This window comes from Ctenocephalides felis, unplaced genomic scaffold, assembly GCF_003426905.1.
Source record: "Ctenocephalides felis isolate EL2017-DRISC unplaced genomic scaffold, ASM342690v1 CF-g0.4_SCAFFOLD_01492, whole genome shotgun sequence".
Lineage (NCBI taxonomy): Eukaryota > Metazoa > Arthropoda > Insecta > Siphonaptera > Pulicidae > Ctenocephalides > Ctenocephalides felis.
In genome coordinates, this window is record NW_020537646.1 from 48,636,186 (window position 1) to 48,658,358 (window position 22,173).

At 28.7% G+C, this 22,173-nt stretch overlaps 1 protein-coding gene across 2 annotated transcripts in view; it reads right to left on the reverse strand.

The window, feature by feature from the left end:
* The window catches only part of LOC113370306 (probable phospholipid-transporting ATPase VD), a 420,055-nt gene that overhangs the window by 30,737 nt on the left and 367,145 nt on the right, over positions 1–22,173 (reverse strand). For both annotated transcript variants that reach the window (XM_026610976.1, XM_026610975.1), the window contains exon 9: positions 16,903–17,046. In XM_026610976.1, coding sequence (XP_026466761.1) covers positions 16,903–17,046 — 144 coding nt within the window. The remainder of the gene's footprint in view (positions 1–16,902; positions 17,047–22,173) is intronic.

Genomic DNA, 22,173 nt, shown 5'->3' on the forward strand with positions numbered 1-22,173 from the left:
AAACTACATATGTCTATAATTTACTGTCCACCAAAGCACAAAATTACCTGTGTAATTTAAATGTCTAAAAGTTTAGTTCAAATCACTTTAGTGCAAATTCGTTGCTGAGGGGACTAAAATTTAAAGAAAATTTTGTTTATCGAATCCAAATAAGTTTATCTATATCACACTTCGTTGAATTGCCATTTAAAACTCTATATTTTTGCATTTATAAATTCTAAGGGCAAAAATCTACCAAAATTAAGCTTTTCAAAAGCCAGCGTATAGTTTCCACAACTCGAATGCCTACATGCTACATCTTACACACTCTATATAAATATGTATGTTTTTTCTTTACTTTTTGAATCATTTCTAAATATTGCCAACTGTATTAAAGAGATTATTGTAAATCTATATATTATATTATCGTTTAATAAATAAATAGATTTTAACATGTGTGTTGTAATCCACTGCGTGGACTCCCATTTTCAATTCGTGGACCCCCAATTTTGTTTTTTGCCTTCGTGGACCCCCTGAAAGTTGCTATGGACCCCTGGGGGTCCATGTGACCACTTTGGGAATCACTGCTTTAACCGTAAAAATATTGTATGCGTCTTTTATCTGCATGATAGCTCACTCATTTTACACGCAGAAGTACTCATTTTAAAGCTTATTTTGAGCACTATAAAACCCCATTTTCATATCTAGCCTAATATTGTTCCTAGAACAATTATAGAACACCGATTTATTAACTTCCCGAAGGTTTATATTTATATATATATATATATATATATATTATATAGTATATATATATATATATATGTATTTATATATTATATATATATATATATCTATATTTATATTTATAATATATATATATATATATCTATATATAGGGACGGCCGGTCCTGAGTCCTTAGCGCCCGCATGCAACGTTTTTTCTAGCGCCCCCCCCACTATTAATTTTAATAGTTTCAAACAGTTTATCATTAAAATTATATAAATTCACATATTTTTTAAAAATTAGTTTTTAATTATTCTGGATTTAGTACACAAAAGATTAGATATAATTTAAACGCGTATAAATTATATTTACTTTCAATGACTTTAAATTATTTAGAAAATCGAGGCGATTTGCGGGTTGATTATAATCAAATGTTTTTAAATTTTCAATTATTTTTTGCGTATGTGCAATATTAATATTAGGGTTTTAAAATATTTTACTTATTTATGATCCGATTTTATTGAGCAAATTATGCCAAGGGAGCTAAAAAAAACTATCTTTTCATTTTCGATCATAACACTCGTATTTCATGTTCGATTTTTTAAATTTAATTGAATTTAATTTTTCATCATTTCATCATTTACAATATCCAAAATTGCGCCGTAAACTTCTCCTTATTATATCGTAAGAGCCAAATTGTATTTATCCTTGCTTTCCCGTCTTGTTCAGAGTATCAGTTTGTTGATTTTAAAGACAAAATTTTTAACGTATTTTAAAGTATTGTCCAAAAAGCAGTAAAAAATGCAAAGAAATTAAACATTTCTCCAACTATATTGAAAAAAAACTTATTATATTTGATATGTATTATTTCTGCATAGTTATAGTTATTAAATTTAGAATATGGACACACCTAGGTATAAAAAAAGCCTTATGATTTTCGTTCCAAAGTAAATTTGCTTCCATTTTTCATATTTGTTCCATTTCCATAACACTAACCACGCATATCTTCAACATTAAAGTTCATTAGAAGCGAAACATTTGTAACAAAAGCAAAAGTTACAGTTCATTCTCTCGGAAAAAACAGCCCATTTTCTGAGCACTGACACCTTATTTTTTATTTTCCCGATTATACTTTGTTTATATTTTTTTTACAAGTTCCATTTCAACTAAATCAGCTCGCAATTTTTTGTCATTAATGCCTAATAGTTAATTTAATCTTTCGCAGATTGCGCTTATCAGATTGAACACTAGATATTCTTTTTCGATTCCACGGTAACTTCAAACAATGAAAAAATTGAATAAGTACATTAAGCAATAAACAGATGTGTTATTTACTAATTTGCAGAGTTATTAATCGGTTAATTGTTTCTACTGATATCACATTGCAAAATAAATTTGCTTTTTTGTGTCTCCGTATCCCTAGTTAAGTCAAATTATTATTATAATTTAAGTATTCTTGATTTAAATAAATAATTCTAGATTTTATATAAAAATATATAAATTATATTATAAATTTAATTTCCAAACTAGTTTTGGCGCCCCTAAGGCGTGCGCCCGCATTTTTTGCATGCATCGCATGCAAGGCAGGAACCGGCCCTGTATATATATATATATATATATATATATATATATATATATATATATATAATATATATATGATAAAAATTGTTTCTTGGGCATCCATCCAATAATTAAAAAAACAGTTTTAAAGCAAAAATGTTTTAATTAAGAGAACATACGTTTCGGGTCCAGATTTGACCCATCTTCAGTGCTACAAATAAATATCAGGGTTACAAATTAAAACAATATAAAAAATAATATAAAAGATACATAATTACAGACAAAAATAAGTAGAAACAATGTATATGAGAAGTATATATGAAAAACAACATAAAATAAACAAATGTAAAGAAACTCACCATACAAATAAATTTTAAAAAAATACCACAAAGCACAACACAAAATTGCAACGAAAAAATAAGTATGAAAAAAAAATTGAAAAAACATCAAGTTATGAAAATTTTTGAAAATTGTAAAAATTAAAATAAATAATATGTTTTTTTATAAAAAAAAAGCTTATTCCAAAGCTCATCTTGTTAGTTTGGAGACAGAGTTGCGTGTGTGTAAACGAAAGTAAAATGTGGGCCTACGTGTTTGCAACGGAAAATAGTGGAAACTGTATCGTCATTGGATGAGAGAAGGGGATAGAGAGAATTTTAGAGGTTACAATTATGAAGAATTTTCCAGCGATCATGCGCAAGGAACATAGAAAAAATTGTGTGTATATTTTGATTTTACATATATGTTGTAATTGCATGTGTGCATGTGGTTGTTTATGTTAGTTATGTTTGGTGTATGTGTATGCATATGTACATTTATTGTGTTGCGTATATATACATATATATGTTGTGTTATAATTGTTTATATAATAACTTGTTTTTTAACTTTTATCGTTTTCAGTTAATATCTATACTTTTTCTTATATATTCTCTATTCACATATTTTTTACATTGTTCTATCTTGGTTTTATTATGTTTCTATATTTTATTTTGATCCACATATTTCATTTTGATCCAGCTTTGTCCAACGTCTGATTATGGATGACTTACACATTTAAAAATTTTTTCTAAGCAGAAGACAAGCAGAAAGTTCTTTGAATCATTTAAATCGGACGCTTAGTTCTCTCAAAAACTGCCATTTTTACATATTTAGCTCCGTATCTTCGAATGGCTGGGCCTGCCTTTGCCAAAAACTAATAAACACTTCTCCCAATCATTACTAATTGAATGTTTTTTAGATCATTCAAATCGGATACTCTGTTCGCTCAAAAATTCGATTTCTATTTTCTGCACTCTTTGCTCCATATCTCCGAAACGGCTGGACCTGCCTTTGCCAAAAACTAATCAGCTCTTTTCCCATCAATAGGAATCGAATGTTTTTTGAACCATTCAAATCGGTTGATCCGTGCGCCCTGAAACGTGACTGGAAATTTGTATCCACACATACATACACACACACACACACACACACATCCATTTTTTCTGAGGTATGCCAAAACGTTCAGAAACCTTCAAAACGTCGAGAAATGTAAAAATTTTCAATTCCGATTTTCGGCCCATTACAATAACTTACCCTACGGGAAGTTAAAAATAATTACCGCGATGCTTCGAATAATTTTTTCAATATGCGCAATATATCCTAATACTTCTTTTATGTATATATATGTATGTTATGTGTATATGTGTTTATATGTATATGTATATATTATACATGTTTATGTTTGTGAGTATATATGTATATGCATATATGTATGTATATGTGTATATATATATATATATATATATATATATATATATATGTGTTTACATATATGTTGTATATGTATGTGTGCATATGTTTGCATATATGTATGTGTATGTGTATACATATTTACATTTATTGTTTTGCGTATATATACATATATATGTTATGTTATAATTTGTTATATAATAACTTGTTCCATAACTATTATCGTTTTCAGTTAATATCTATACTTTTTCTTAATAAATTTCTCTTCATCACATATTTTTTCATTTTTACTTTGTCTATCATGGTTTTATTATGTTTCTATATTTTCAATTTGTTCCACATATTATGTTTAACCGTTGATTATGGATTGCTTACACATTTATATTATTCTATGTTACTACTGCGCATGATCGCTGAGAAAATCTTCGTAATATGAAACCACTAAAATTCTCTCTATCCCGTTCTCTCATCCAATGACGATACAGTTTCCACTATTTTCCGCAAACACGTACGCACACATTTTACTCTCGTACACACACGTCATACATATTCCAAACTGACAACATGTTCGTTTGGAAAAAGCTTTTTAAAATAAAATATATCATTTATTTTAATTTTACAATTTTTTTTTTTTTAATTTTCATAACTCGACGTTTTATCAATTTTTTTTTCATACTGTACATTCTATATTTAATTAATATTAGTCAAGTAACAATTATTATTTTAACAAACATTCGTAATATATTTACAAATTCGCTGTACGTAAATATTTAGTCAACGACGCACCAAAATACGCGTGACGTCACCAAAGAAAAAGTTTTACACAACAATGATAAACGTAGGGTCCTACGCGGAAGCAAGATGCAGCATACGCACTAGCGTAGGTACGACAAGGACGGAAGATTCTACTACGAATACTCACGATACCGTTAGACCTCAGGCGTACAGACAGAAAGGGATGAAGAACTTATGCAAACCGCGTCATCCGTGTAAGCAAGCGATAAGATGCCGTAATGCCGATGATCAGGCTAAGTTAAAAAAAGATAAAAGATTAAGACAATGATATATGCAACTTCGCCCTGTGACCAGCGAGGGTGTGAGAAAGATGATGATGATGTACACACTCTACGTCATCGGAGGAGAAATTTGTCATAGCCAATTACCGATGACCTCAAGCGAGATGAGTTCATCATAGACCAATGACCATCTCATCCCCGAAGATTTTGGCGAGATGAACCGACGACGACCCCCGAAACGACGCGAAGGAGCTTTCGGACGGACACGAAGGAAGATTCGGAACCACCACCCTCACCAAAAATTCTACCCCACTACGAGAGTAGGAGAAGAAGGAATCATATAAAAGCCTAGCGAAATCGGATATATTGTCAAAAGTGTTTAGTTCGCCCGCGGCTGAAAGCTTTATGGTTAAGATTTCTCACTGAAATTATTAACTAGTTGTTTCTAAACTCCATCGGTGGAAGGAACAACCCTGACCAACACTTGGGACTTCAGTCTAGTATTGAAGTTACAACGGTCCGGTAAAGTTGTTAAAAAATTCTTACTGAGCTCTTTGCAACCTGACGCCCGAATCATTTTTGCTCTCACTGAGCCGAATTGATTCACCATCCAACGCGCTGTTTCTAAGTTTAATTAAGTGTCTGTATTATTTTATCACATTTCTGTGATCCTACAAACAATTTTAATAAAATTAATAGTTTTATAATTGTGTGTTTCTCATTTTAATAATAAAACCGTTACAATATTTATTTTTTCGTTGCAATTTTATGTGTTTTTGTGTTATTTTTCAAAATTTATTTGTATGGTGAGTTTTTTTTACATTTGTTTATTTTATGGTGTTTTTCATATATACTTTTCATATACATTGTTTTACTTATTTTTGTCTGTAATTATGTATTTTTTATATTGTTCTAATTTGTAATCCTGAAATATTTAATTGTAGCACTGAAGATGGGTCAAATCAAGACCCGAAACGTATGTTCTCTAAATAAAAACATTATTCCATAAAACTCTAATTTATTAAACATTATTCCATAAAACTTTAATTACGGATTGATGCCCAAGAAACAATTTTATCATATTTTTCACCATCTGAAGAAAAATCCTCTCGTTATATATATATAATATATATATATATATATATATATATATATTAATTGTTTAATATGAACAAAACAGCACTCAGATTTGTTTAACACAACTTTATTTTATGATTACAGACGTTTCGAGACCATGGTGTGTCTCATCTTCAGTGTAATTTCAAAAACAGTTACTTATATACTACACATTCTTTAATAATTTATTTAAATTTCATTTAATTTTTTATATACAAAAAACACCAACTATTCCTTGCAATGCTTGACACAGTACTAAAGAAACATAAATAAACATCATAAACTTATATAAACATCATTAATAATTTATAAATTTTTTCATTTATCTTACTCTTTTCAATAAATTAATTTGTTTTTTCATTTTTATCGATTTTTGTATGCGATAGCACTCCTTTTGTTTACATTATAATGATACCCATTCTGTCTCCATCTAGATAAGTACTTCAAATTTGTTTAGAATATTTCTGTAAGTGTTATATGTTTCTTTAGTACTGTGTCAAGCATTGCAAGGAATAGTTGGTGTTTTTTTTGTATCAAAAATTAAATGAAATTTAAATAAATTATTAAGAATGTGTAGTATATAAGTAACTGTTTTTGAAATTACACTGAAGATGAGACACACCATGGTCTCGAAACGTCTGTAATCATAAATAAAGTTGTTTTAAACAAATCTGAGTGCTGTTTTGTTCATATTAAACAATTAATATTCGTTCCACTCATATCATAAAATTCTATATATATATATATATATATACTAGCCGACCCAACAGACTTCGTCCTGTCAAAAAATCGTAATGTGGCGGTGTTTTGTGCCTACATTTTTTCTTTTCTTTGCAAAAATTATCCTGAACAGAACCGTCACCCTGGTAATAATTCGGTGTGAATTAAAAATAATTAAATAAAACACTATAAGCATTTAAAAGTAAGTAATTTAATAATGTAAATCATAATTCAAAAATCAGTTCAATTTTCATTGTAGTGCTTTGTGATAAACGATGTTAATTGTTTGATTACCTGGCGCATAGACAAACAAATCTGATGGTTTTCCAATACGGGAACAGACAACATACAATTGGAAACGCATTGGGATGCATGGTGCGAGAACATCTTCTGCTTTATACTATCCTTTGAATATAGTTGGTCGATATTTCGCAACATTATAATTGCCGATCCAACCTTTAATTGAAGATTGTGAGGTAACAATCCTGGCAAATCCAGCGAGTTTAAAAACTCCGGTGGATCGTCTTGGTTAGTTGCCGAATCAACTGATTCGTCTGTAATTTGTTCTTGAATTTTGAAATTTAATTCATTTACATCAATGTTTTTGGCTGCCAATATAGCTCGTTAATTAATAGAAAGATATTTACATGTTTATATAAATATATTCAAAATCTGATTATCAAAAACTACACAAAATGTCATGACATAGATCATTGTTTTTTTTACAAATTGCGTTGCCTACTCGATTAAAGAAGAAAAGGGCTGTTTTGAGGGTTTTCCCGGCAATTATTCGTTTTTTTTTTCGCCGTAACAACCATCCTTGGACTTTAACAAACATTTTAAAAAAAGAATTGGCCAAATTGGTCCATGCGTTGTTGAGTTATGCGCTTACCAACACATTTTGCGATCCACTTTTATATATAAGATATATATATATATATATATCTTGATATTTTTTGTTTCGACTTTGAAACATTATATGATACGGTTTTTCAGCCACAAGTCGAAAAAATAAAACCAGAACGTAAATATAAATCTTTTTAATACATTTCGAGCTATTCTGCTAGCTCATCATTCAGCTAAAAAACAAACAGAGTAATAAAACAAAGTAACAAAATAAAATAAAACAGAATTAAAATTTTTATGTAAAATTTGACAAACATGAATATTTTGTTCTAAAAACAAAAAATATGTATATATATATATATATAAAATTTTGAAAAATGAAATCAAGTAATCGAAATATATCGAATTCTGAAAGATAAAAGAAAATAAAAGAAAATATCAAGTGGTAAAAAATTGTTCAAATATTAAAATAAATCAGATTTACATATATTAATTAAATTTTGATAGTGTCAAAAAGTAAGGAAGAAGAAGTTTTCTTATTAACACATTCAGAATTTAAAAAAATGAAAACAGATTCAGCAAACCTTCTCAGGTCAACATTTTGTTCAATATATAAAATAACTGGATTGTTTAGGTCAAATGTGTGTTTAAAATTTTGCTTGGTCTGAAAGCATTGTTTTATATTGATTTTTATTGTTTGAATTATATTTATGTTGATGCATTCTTTTATATATATATATACTGTGAACTCTCCCCAATATAGAATTTTTCACAATCATTACAATTCACCTTGTAAAAGGGGTCAACAATTCTATTTTGTGGTGTTTTTTGATTTTAAAGGAGTATACAAGGAATTTAGAGTATTTTCAAATTTAGAAACTAAAAGAAAACCTTCTTCAGAAAATATCTTTTTTAAAAAATAAGTAAAATTGCCTAAAAATGGTAAGGAAATAATACCTTTATAACGATTTAGAAAAGATGAAGAATTTATTAAACTAGTATCAATAGGTAACAAAAGGTTATTATTATTAATGTTAATTTTATTATTATTTAAATACTGCATACGGTTTTTTATAATATTATTAACTAATTTTAACGGATATGAATTGTCTACAAAAATTCGCGGATTAAATCTAAATTTTTGTCCCAAAAGATGTAATCACTTAAAAGAATAGCTCTATCAATTAATGAAATAATAATAGAAATTTTGATCGAACGGGAATGAAAGGAAAAATAGTTAATGTAACGACCGGACCAAGTTGGCTTTTGATACCAGGTTGTATAAATTTTGCTATTATTAAATCTAATAATTTTAATATCTAAAAAGCTAATAGAATTGTCAACCTCTTGTACACAAGTGAACTGCAAATGTTTACTGAAAGAGTTAAAACAATTCAATGTATGGTTCATATAGTTATTATCTAAACATAAAAGAATGTCATCAACATATCTAAAATATATGAAGGGTTGAACAGGAAGTTTAGGCAAAACAGAATTTTCCAGAAGTTGTAAAGTCAAATCAGCCAGAGGGGACTAACACTAGAGCCCATTGGCAAACCAAAAATCTGTGAATAAAATTTATTTTCAAAACAGAAATAAGTATTACTAAAAATGATTTTAAAATGTATTTGAACCAAAATAAGTTTATAGAAGTGTGGGGTTGGATATCATTCCAACGATCTGAGATAGCATCTAACGCTAAGTCCCAAGGAACATTAGTAAAAAGCGATATGACATCAAAACTGACAAAAGAAAAATCAGGAGGAATTTGTAAATTATTTAGACGTTTAACTAAATTGAAAGAATTGGAAACATTAAATTCCGACAAAATGGTAACCTTAGAAAGAATAGTGCTAATGTGCCTCGTAAGTTTACTTAAAGGAGTGTTAATATCAGAAACAATAGGTCTTATAGGTAAATCTGGTTTATGAGCTTTAGGAAGACAGTATAATTTAGGAAAATTAGGATGAAAAAACCTTAAGGAAATATCCTAATGATTTAGTAATTTGTTTTTTGTCAATTAAATTATTAATAAGTTTTTGTGTCTGTCTATTTAAGTGATCTGTGGGATCGTTGGCCAATTCGCTATAAAAAACTTCATCCTTCAACAAGTTATATGTTTTTGAAAGATAATCTTCCTTATTTAAAGAGAACAACAGTGAGATTAGCCTTGTCTGCTCTCGTAACAATAATATCAGGATTGTTCTTCAAAAATTTTTACATAAATTCAAATCTCTTAAAACTTCAAAATTCATAGGAATGAAATTTTTATTTAAATTTTTCTTTATGAAAGATAGAAGGTTCTTACAGCAAACGGATCTAAATTTAGATTTTTTTCAACATCCTTCATTCTCTAAACAACATATTCCATTCTCTAAACTTGTGGCTGAAAAACCGTATCATATATATATATATATATATAATATATATATATATATATATATAATATATGATTGATTTCTTGGAGGGCGTAACATCAAGTAAAAAAAGAGAGTGAAGTAAAGATTTTATTTTTCCATATGTTTCGACGTAAAATTCTACGTCATCTTCAGTGGTTTTGAATTATTTATTTATCACTAACACATATTAATATAACTCGTAAAATTAATAATTATAGGCAAGCATTAACTGTCAGTAATTTCTGACTGCTGTTTGGCACTGGCCTCGGATGCAAGTGTATACGTATAATATTTTATTATTAATCACTTTTATCTTTTATTCTTTTTATTAAAAAAAGAAATTACTGACAGTTAGTGCTTGTCTATAATTATTAATTTTTACAAGTTATATTAATATGTGTTAGTGATAATATAATAATTCAAAACCACTGAATATGACGTAGAATTTTACGTCGAAACGTATGGAAAAAAAAGATGTTTTGAAAAAAATCTTTACTTCACTCTCTTTTTTTACTTGATGTTAATCAAGTCCAAGAAATCAATCATACATTTCAACATCAAATTTAAACATTTTAAACATATATATATAATATATAATATTATATATATATATATATACTCGTATATTGTAGAGTTTCGAACAAGAATCCAAAAATAATACAAAATAAAAAAACAAGAAAGTTTTTAATAAACAATTTCTTTTTAATTATTTGTTTACTGTCAACGTTTCGGAACTAGGTACGTTCCATCTTCAGGACATCTGTCAAGAACACATGATCTTGATGAGATTTAAGCAAACAATATGTTTAGGAATAGAAAATAAATTTTTCTTAAATAATAAATTAATTGTAACAAATAATAATGTACAGAAATATGATAATATGATCAAAATGAAAATGATAAAAATAATGAGTGGATTATCAGAACAGATATTAAAAATGATAGAATTTTTTTTATGAAAGTTATGGAAATTTTTTTAAGAAAAGATTAATGATAAAATTGAATTAATTACCTGTATGTTTGAATATACGTTAGCACTTTTTCACTAAACAAAATTCATTTTTTGGTTAAAAATTCTTGTTGAGTGAAAAAGTGCTAACGTATATTCAAACATACAGGTAATTAATTCAATTTTATCATTAATCTTTTCTTAAAAAATTTTTTCCATAACTTTCATAAAAACATTTCTATCATTTTTAATATCCTGTTCTGATAATCCACTCATTTATTTTTATCATTTTCAATTTGATCATATTATCATATTTCTGTACATTATTATTTGTTACAATTAATTTATTATTTAAGAAAAATTTATTTTCTATTCCTAAACATATTGTTTGCTTAAATCTCATCAAGATCATGTTTCTTGACAGATGTCCTGAAGATGGAACGTACCTAGTTCCGAAACGTTGACAGTAAACAAATAATTAAATAAAGAAATTGTTTATTAAAACTTTTCTTGTTTTTTTATTGTATTATTTTTGGATTCTTGTTCGAAACTCTACAAAATATACACAAATCCAAGATTTTACCATTCAATATATATATATATATATATATATATATATATTTTGTATGATTCTGAATTTGATGTTGACATATGTATTAACAAAGTCTAATAATCGGGCATAACATCAATAAAAAACATGAATTTCTTTCAAAAATTTATTTTAAATCCATACGTTTCGGCTATAATCCTAGCCTTCATTCAGTGGAAAAATTAGTTAAAAGATGTAACATCTTCAACCAGTCTACGAATAACACACTATCCATTTGTGATTTTTTTCAAATCAGTATTTTGTGATAATATTGTGTAATTTCAAGTTAATGTTTATAATACATAGTGTAGTGCATTACCATATCCTAATACCATGGATTACTAAAGTTTTCCAAATTAACACTAAGATCAACTAATTTTTCCACTGAATGAAGGCTAGGATTATAGCCGAAACGTATGGATTTAAAATAAATTTTTGAAAGAAATTCATGTTTTTTATTGATGTTATGCCCGATTATTAGACTTTGTTAATATATATATATATATATATATATATATATATATATATTTATATATACAGTAGAACCTCGATTATCCGGACCTCGGTTATACGGATTCGCGATTATCCGGACATAATCGCGTCAGAACTTGCATATTCCGCCCGCGCCGCTGTTTTGCTGCCCCGCGCGGCATTATCGCTTTATGAAGTTCGTTTGCAATTTTACTAGTGTGTTCTGACGTGCATATATGCATTTTTAAAGGGTGGTGTTATCCCTTAAAGATAAAATAAATATTATAGAATCATTAAAAAGGCGAAACCGGCCGTAAGTTAGCTGATAGGTATGGTGTAGGTACATTCATTATAAGCGATACTAAAAAGAATGCCGATTCAATTTTGTCGCATACTTGCCAGTTAGATAGTAAAGACGGGAGTGAAAATCGGAAAATGATGAACAGACCGAAAAATTAACTCTTAGAAGAAGCTCTATATTGTTGGTTTTTACAAAAACGATCAACAAATTATTCGTAAGCAACTTTTCTTCTTTATTGATACTCTACGTACCACCTGAATATTTTACCTCATAATTAATATAATATGTATAATGTAATCTGATTGTGAGAAAATATGCAAGTGTTAATTTTCTAATAAACATAGATTTTTGTTGATATCTATGTATGTATTTGTTATTTTTGATAAACAAAACATTATTCTTCATCATTTGGATTATCCGGATTTTCGATTATCCGGATGCCTATCGACAACAATTAGTCCGGATAATCGAGGTTCTACTGTATATATATATATATATATATATATATATATATATATATATATATATATATATATATATATATATATATCAGTTCAGGTATATATAAATCAGTTCAAGCGTTCGTATAAAAAAACGCCGCCCGTTGATCCAATTATTATGCATTTTTAAAATTGTAACATTTATTAACATCTCAAACTGTATTCATTTCTTTTAGACCCCATGATCGACATAAAATGTTTCATTCAAACAAAATTTTTGCGCACTTCTAGGCCATGGTCTCTATCGCCATAAAAAGTATCATTCAAACAATTTTTTTTCAACAATTACTGCACAAGAAACAACTCGACCAATCGTCTCGCAAAACTAATCAAATGGCTTTAAAATTTTTGATATCAGTGCACTCGTTTTTGAGGAAATGTGAACAAAAGGTTAAATTTTGTCTCACATGCACATACTTACACACGTTTTCTTTGAAAGCTCTCGTTTTATTGCGCGACATGATGATGTAGAAACGGCGTTGAATAAATTAACTACACCAGTGTATTTAAGGTTAATTTCAAAGGCAGCTTCCAGCACATTTGCCAGAAGTTCCATGGAAACAAGAAAATAAAGAAAAAACATTGAAGGTAGCAGTGGAAAAATCTTGGAGCAAACAATAGCTACGATTACAGGAGGATGAGTATAACATCTAACACCGGCCATGCATGATGACTCAAAAGTAAGGTCGAGCTACATAGTGCGGAATAATTCGAATACAGAAAGAAGTATAACTATACATGATATCAAGTAACGTCCGGTGGAGAAAAATGATTTCAAAAATACTCTTGAAAATTTAGATGCTTCTGTTTTGTACATAAGCAAAAAGGCCTTCGATAGAGTTAAAAGCAACACACCTATAGAGATAATAAAGATTATTGGCTTCGATTGGAAATATCGTCTGATTCAAAACCTACACGAGAAACAGGTGCTAAATCAAATGGATACCAATAACGTGAAAATTAGAAGGAGTGGTAATTATGTCGAATGATACCGATTTTGTGGATACCAGACATTCTCGATTGAAAGAATTAACACTGTAAAGAACGTGGAGTACTTATTAACTTCCCGAAGGTGAAGTTTATGTTTTCATCAAAAAATCTGATCCGCTAATTTCATGTTTTCTCGACGTTTCAAGCCATTCTGAATCGAATGAGATTGAATTTGGAAAAAGTATGTGTGCGTGTATGTGAACAGATTTTTTGCCGTAAATCGACGTTTTCTCAAAAACGGCTGGACCGATTTCAAAAATTTAAAAGCCATTCGATGTATCTCGTTGAGGACTATTGTTTTGTGCGACGATCGGCCAAGCAGTTTCTTTATAAATCGCAGAAAAGTGAAAAATTTTTCGTCTACGTTTTAGTCCGCAATTCCGAATCGATTTTGAAAATTCAAAAACCGTTCGAAAGATATTAGTTGGGAATCGTGCTGATTAGCTTTTGGTAAAGATCGGACGGGCCGTTTTCTTGTAATAAAGTTTTCAAAAAAAAATTTTGATGACTTTCATCATTTTTTTTTTGATGGTAGATACCATAATCTTCTAGAAGATCATACTAAAATATTACGGCCCTACGACAACTCGTTTAGCTTTAAAAATTCGTCAAAGTTTGCAAAAATTAGTATGGTCTTTTTGGCATTTGTCAAAATTAGAACTTTCATCGACGTTTGATCACAAACGCCTGAACCGATTTTAGAAATTTAAAAACCATTTGATGTATCTCGATGAGGATGATTGTTTCTCAGTTTTGTGCGACGATCGGCCGAGCCGATTCTTTGTAATTTGGTAAAAAGTGTTCAGCTTTTCGTCCACATTTAATCTCATACTACCGAATCCATTTTAAACAATCAAAAACTGTTCGAAAGATATTAGTTGGGAATGATACTGATTAGTTTTAGGTGAAAATCTACCGAGCCGTTTTCTTGTAATTAACTGTTGAGAAAAAAAATTTAAGCCGATTTTCATGGAACTTTTTTGGCGATATATATCATATAGTTTAACTTTAAAAATTCATCAAAGTTTGAGAAAATGAGTAGTTTTTTTGACATTTGTTAAAATTAAAATTAGACGATTTACTTGGTATAACGTTAGAGTACTTGGTCTTAATGAACATATTGAACCATTAAAGTTCTACGGAAACTGGTTCAATTATACAAATCATTAATTTGTGAAAATTTGCTTTTAGAATATACTCCTGATTAACGTGTTCGTTCGTTTTCAATTATGTGTAATGAATCCACTCGGAATACTTTTAATCACTTATAAATTAATTTATTTTTATTGATTAAATCCATTATTTACACATATCGGGAAGTTCATGTAACTTGCACCAACGCAAAATACCAATACCAACTAGTTTACCAAAATGAATAACTCCATAAACAAAAATAAATTTACATTTGTAATACTTAGTTGTTTTTGTCTATTAATAGTTTTAAGAATTCCATTTATTTTTCTTAAATTTAATTTAATTTAAAAGTAGTAGTTTTCAACATTTCAGAATATCTTTCTTAAAGCCTTTAATTTAGTACAAACTATTTGAGGAAATTAATTAAATTTCAATTAAGATTTTTATAATTTATGTAGTATGAATTTTCAAAAGTTGAGAATATCTTTTCTTAAGGGGTTAGGGGTACTTGGGATTTTTGAAAAATCTATTTTTAATTTTTTGCATTTTCATTAAGGGTAACATCTTGAAAATATTCTCTGAAAATTTCAAGTTGATCCGATGATTACTTTTTGAGTTATTGGACTCTTACCAGCGCGTTGACGCAAGTGGAGAGCTCGATACTTATACTCAAGATTATTTTCCCTCACCTCTTGATGTTTTAAAAGCTTTCAAACCGACTTACGACGATCTCAGCAATGATAATTTACTCTCAAGATTTGTAGTTCAAGATTAAATCCATAATCAGAAAAAAATAAAAGCTTCAACCAACTAGTGTAAAAAATATACCTAGAAACCGTGAATACTAGTTTTACTATCGAGAACACTCAGGAGGCCATAATGCTTCGTAGGCAACAGCAAATGGAAATTTTGGAAACTTGCACAATGACTGATGAACTATTATATGGCCCAGATATAGATGACTCGGTTCAAGTAATTCAATAATTCAAATTTTTGTACGTAAATCCAATGTGAAACTTTAAAAGCGTTTTTCTCAAACCTATGTTTTTTGAAACGGTGACCACTGTAACTCGAAAACCACTTAGTAAATTTTAATGAAATTCATATAGCATCTAGAATACATAATAAACTCGGGCCTGATCGAAGGATTTTTATTTTTTCAAAAATTTCAATTTTTTAAGACCAATTAACTGTTGATTTTTTACCCAAAAATCTAGATTTTTTTTCTGATGCTGCCATTTTGTTAATTTTTGCAAAAAAAAAGAAAACCTTCGATCAGGCCCAGGATTATCTATTTATAAAACTATTTTTTTTATTTGATTGATTTTCGATGAATCTCTAAGGAGTTATGATGGTCACCGTTTTTTGAAACAGGGTCAACAAAAACAGCTATAACTTTGAGAATATTTAATTTTTTTTCTGAAATTTTTGTTACTTTAAGTCAAAACATTGTATAATAATACCGTATTAACATATTCGTAAAAACATAGTTTAATAACAAAAAAAAATACCGAAAATTCTCATTTTTTCGTGCCTCCAAGTACCCCTAACCTCTTAAATTCACAAAAAGTCACTTCTCGATTATTCTCGGTAATACAAAATAATTTTAAATAAATATTAAATTTTAATTTAATTTCAAATTAATTAAATGTCGTTCTAGATTTATATAATTTATGGAGTATGAATTTTCAACCTATGCGCACTTAAAAAAGACTTAGATGACTATTCTAATTTATCGCACAGATAATTTAAGAATCAACGTAAGCATCTCGGAGAAAATATTCAGATACTCAAACGAGGTTTCTTTTTAGTTAGTTGTACTGCGTTTATAAAAACCAAAAATAATATTTTAAAATGCATATTTCATTCAATGTACGTACTTATATATAGTAGATGATGAAGTACTTCTAGACCAAGAAACAATCAAATCATCCTCTTTAGTCCTTCGTTCCCGTTTTTCAATTATTACAGCACGGCTGATTGTGTCTGGATACAGAGTCACTTTCGCGATTTTGTACAGTAACCTAATTATTGAAAATTAAAAAAATCAACAACTGCAAATAAAGTATGTGTCTTGCATATATATATATATATATATATATATATATATATATATATATATATATATATATATATATATATATATATATATATATGTATATATATGTGTATATATATATATGTGTATATATATATATATATATATATAAATAGTCATGAATTTGATGTTGATATAATATGCTTAATTTGAGTGAAAAAGTCGGCCCTTACATCAATAAAATTAATATGAGAGTTTTTGGAAATTTGTTTATTTAAAATCCATACGTTTCGGCTAGCATATTAGCCTTCATTCAGTGGTAATCAATTTAGCTATAAAAATTAAAACTAAATGAATAATATGTAAGAAGTTTCATAGAAAAACAACAATAATAATAATAATAAAACACTTACAATTTTGTATCCTAATATAACATATGAAAAAATTATTAATCCATGGTATGAGTATGTGCACATTGATAAAATATATATTTTTTAACATCACAGATGGAAACACACAAATAAACATGATAACTTAACAAGTTGTAAATACGTTACATACATTAGTCTCGAAACGTTGTAAAATTATTATTTAATAAATTAGTGCAAAAAAGAGTGTTGTTTGTTCATATTTCTAAATTAATATATCTTATATATAAAAATGGAGCTCTCTTTCAAATGTCCGAATAAAACTCGAAAACGGCTGAATCGATTTGGCCAGTCTTAGTCTTGAAAAATTCGTGCCAATCCAGAGAATGTCCAAAAGGTGAGAAATTATTTCAAATCCGCGTAGAAACTTTACATTTATAATTTGAATATTTTTGTAGAAGCGTAATTTAAATAGAACAATGGACGCTGGCAATTTCGTGAAATGTCAAACGCTTTTGACAGATGATGTTCAATTACGTTTAATAGGATGTTTTACGCGAATATTATTTATTTGTGAAAAATTTGTAGTAAGTAGTTTTGTTTGTAGTTTTATTTATATACAAAAACGTTAGTAAACGGGCCCCAAGTGTTACTAGAGACTCAAAATATAAACTTTTTTGATATGTTAATATGAAAATGCATTTTTGGCATATTTTTCTCAAACACGGTGCTTTAAAAGATCTTATTTGTATAATTATATGCTCATTGGTATTTATAAAACATTTTCTAGGTTATATTATTTTTTATTTATGTTATTTAAATTCAGAACCTAAATTTGGTATCGATCAAATGGACCTTTTGTCGAATAACATTTTTCCAGTTATAATTTCCCAGAATTTATCGCAGAATAGATAGTAATATATGAAGGTCCGGGGTTAAAAAGGCCAACCACCGATTTGTCAAAAATCAGTAAAGTTAAGCATTGTTTAACAACAATATTTGAAAGTAGAGGAAAAAGATTTATAGCCAGCTACAAGCTTGATTTGAAAACGGTAATCTTTGAAATGGGGGAGATAAACGGTAATCTTTGAGAATCCATAATAAAAGTATTTTCTTCCGTTGGTAGTTTTTAAGCATTAGTTAAAAATGTAATTAAATAAGGCTTTAAATCTTTTTGCCACCTGCCTGTTTCAAGTTACCCCGCCTACAGGGTGAAATGTCTAGATACCAAATTTTTGAAAGACATCGAAAAGGCACATTTCTACAATGATGAAGTAGAAGGCAGTTTACTGAACTCAGATAATTGTTCGTTTGATATGTGTTATTTGCTGTGATATAATTGTTATGGTTTTCACAATATAGTTTACATTTGCTCAAAGTCAAATTGGATCTTTGCGCCTTGCCCTGCTCTACATATATACTTTATATTAAATTTACTTTTTTTCACCGAATGTTACTTGAAACTTTTCAAAAAGCAGGTAAAAAAAGAAATACTTTTTTGAATTTTAAATATTTTTTTTCTATCTCTCCTCACAAAAATTTGAAAATTTTGTATAAACTCAGTAGTATTATTTACAATTATACACAAAATCCAGAATCCAAAAACAATATGAAAAACTTGAAACGTAATCAATTAGTCGAAAGACCAAAAAAGACTTGGATGGTTTATTGTTTCCTATAGAAAGTGTATAAATCTTCCAGTTTGATTGTATTGACAAAATATAGATAAATCAATGGGGTTTATTGTTTTTATAATACTTCATTGTATATAGCATTCAAACAACACATCCTTATACACTTAAAGTATTAATATTTTTGATTCTCTAGAAATTGTCTAGAATATACCTTATTTAGCAAAACAACGTTTGCCGGGTCAGCTAGTATATATATATATATATATATATATATGAATTCAGTTTTCAGGGCAATACATAAATTAAAAAATTTGTATGACTTTAAAACATTTTTATGTTTTCCATTCGTTTCGACACATTGTTTTGTATCATCTTCAGTGGACTCTAGTTTGAAAGAACAGATAGAAATTATTAAATAAAACTAATATATGAGAAGTTATATGGTATAAACTTACATGTAATTGAATTAATCCTAATTATTTCATAATTATAAATGTTCACATTGCACCAAAAAACCAATCCTTGTCATTTTAAATTGAACAATATATAAATTTTCGAATGAGTTTTTTATGAAAATGTAAAGTACATCCCGCTATTCTGTGTTCCGATGCACGGGTGCAGACTGAATGTACATCAATGTGCGCACCACGTGTTGAAAGCTAGGTACAAGGCACACGAACTGACCAAAGAATTTAAGGTTTGACAACGCAAGGAGGGTACATATAGTGAAATATAAAAACATGACAATTGTGAGGATGGACATAGTTGGTAGAATTAAGATAAAAATTAAAAGAAAAAGTAAAAGAGAAATTAGTAATAAAATTAATATAATTAAAACGTCAATCAGGATAGGTAATTATTTTAAAGGTATGAATTTCGAGACATTGTTTAAAACTACTTGGTAATTCTCGCACAGTGAGGAAGTATCCAATCTTTTGTTTAAGCTATTTTTATAAAGGTGTATTAGACATGATTCTGAAAAGCGTCTCTGCGATGTATTCGACTCGTGATATAAAATTGTGGCAACATCAAAATTGAAAATATGATTGAAACTTTGTATGTGGTCAGTTATCATTGTTTGATTTTGATTTTTATTTTTGGAGTTGTTATAGTGTTGTCTAAGACGTTTTTTTAGATGTTGTCCAGTTTCGCCAATATAAGTGGCCTCACAATTTGTACAGTCAATTTTATACACGGTGTTAGAACTACGATCTAAACTTGTCGGTGATTTTAAGTTCGAAAATAAAAAGTTAAGAGTCTGATCAATATTGCAAACTAAACGCAAGCCCGCGAATTCAAATAGGAAAGAGATTTTTGATGTAAGGGAGACAAATAGTGCCAATAAACTTATTTTCTTCTTTTTTCTGGAACTCGAGGGAAGGATGATTATATTTTGTGTTAAGGACGGAAAGCCTGTTGTTAATTACTAATTTTATAAGATGTGGAGGATAGCAATTATTTAATAGGGTTCTGTGGATTAGAGATAAGTTAAAAGGCCAAAACTTTTTATCTGACAAGAGAATAGCATGATCAACTAAATTGATAATGGTACCGATTTTCATATTAGTGGGATGATAAGAATGGAAATTGAGATATCTGCCAGACAACGTTGGTTTTTGGTACCAGTTAGTAATAATTTTATTTTCTGGAGTTTTTATGATATTTACATCTAAAAAGCTAATTGACCTATTGTGTTCTTTTTCTAAGGTGAAGGTGAGGTGTTTATTAAAGGAGTTAAAATTTTTTAGTAAAGAATCAAAGTTATTTTTAGGAATGCAAGTAATTATATCAACATATCTGTAGTAAAGGAAAAATTCAACATTAGATAGTTTAAAAACGTTTTTTTAGAGGTGTTATAAAAAACAAATTTTCTTCATTAAGCCTCCATATGTTATCCATCGAAATCAAGAATTGTATCTGCAATGTCAATAATTTGAAAGTAGCTATTGATAAAACGTACGCTTGGCTCACTCATACTGTTGAAGCGGAGATTCTGCAAAGCTTTTCTGAATACGAATCGACGCGTAACAACAAATTTTTCATTAAATTAAAAAATTCTTATAAAATTAAATTCGATAAATTATTGCAGTCTAAACGCTTTCCAATTCCAGATAGATTACTTTACATTTTTGCACTAGGTCCCAACTTTGCTATCCCCAATAATTGCCACAATTTAAATTTTATTAAAGTTTTAAGCAGACTAGAAGCTGGCCTTCATAATACAGTTCCCATTTTTGCAAAAATTTTCTCTCCTACATCAAGTCTTTTAACTCCAAAAAAATTGTTGATTACAAAGATATTTTAAGAGACATAAAACTTTGTAAAAACTTTCTCAAAGATAATCCGAATATTTTAGTAACCAGAGCAAATAAAGGAAATGTCACAGTAATTCTCGACAAAACTACCTATTTAGAAAAAATCACTAGTCTAGTTAATGACACTAACGTTTACACTCCTATCAACAGCGATCCTACAGATCGAATCAACCGCACGTTCCACAAATTCATTAATGATTTAGTTTCTACTAAACAAATTCCACAAGACTTGTCCTTGTCGTTAAAAAACCTACATCCTAACAACCCAAAATTATACGGTCTCCCAAAAATCCACAAAACCAATGTACCTTTTAGACCTATAGTTGCAGATTTGAATTCTCCACTAAATAAATTTTCCAAATTTCTGAGCAAACCCCTCTCCATAGTTGCTGTTAATTCTCCTTTCTTCATTAAAAATTCCTTCGAATTTGTCAACAAAATACGTAATACACAATTGCCCAACAACTCCCTCTTAATAAGCCTAGATGTAGTTTCTCTTTTCACAAATGTTCCACTAGTACTAATTTTAGAGTCAATCACAGATAGATGGGATGAGATTTCTTGCCACACTACCCTTTCTCTCCATTGGTTTCGAGAGTCCATTAAATTCATAGTCGTGAATACTTATTTTGAATTCAATTCACATTTTTATACTCAAATTTTTGGTACACCCATGGGATCGCCTATCTCACCTGCTCTTGCTGAACCTCTTTACAACACCTCGAAAAAAACGTTTTTAAACTATCTAATGTTGAATTTTTCCTTTACTACAGATATGTTGATGATATAATTACTT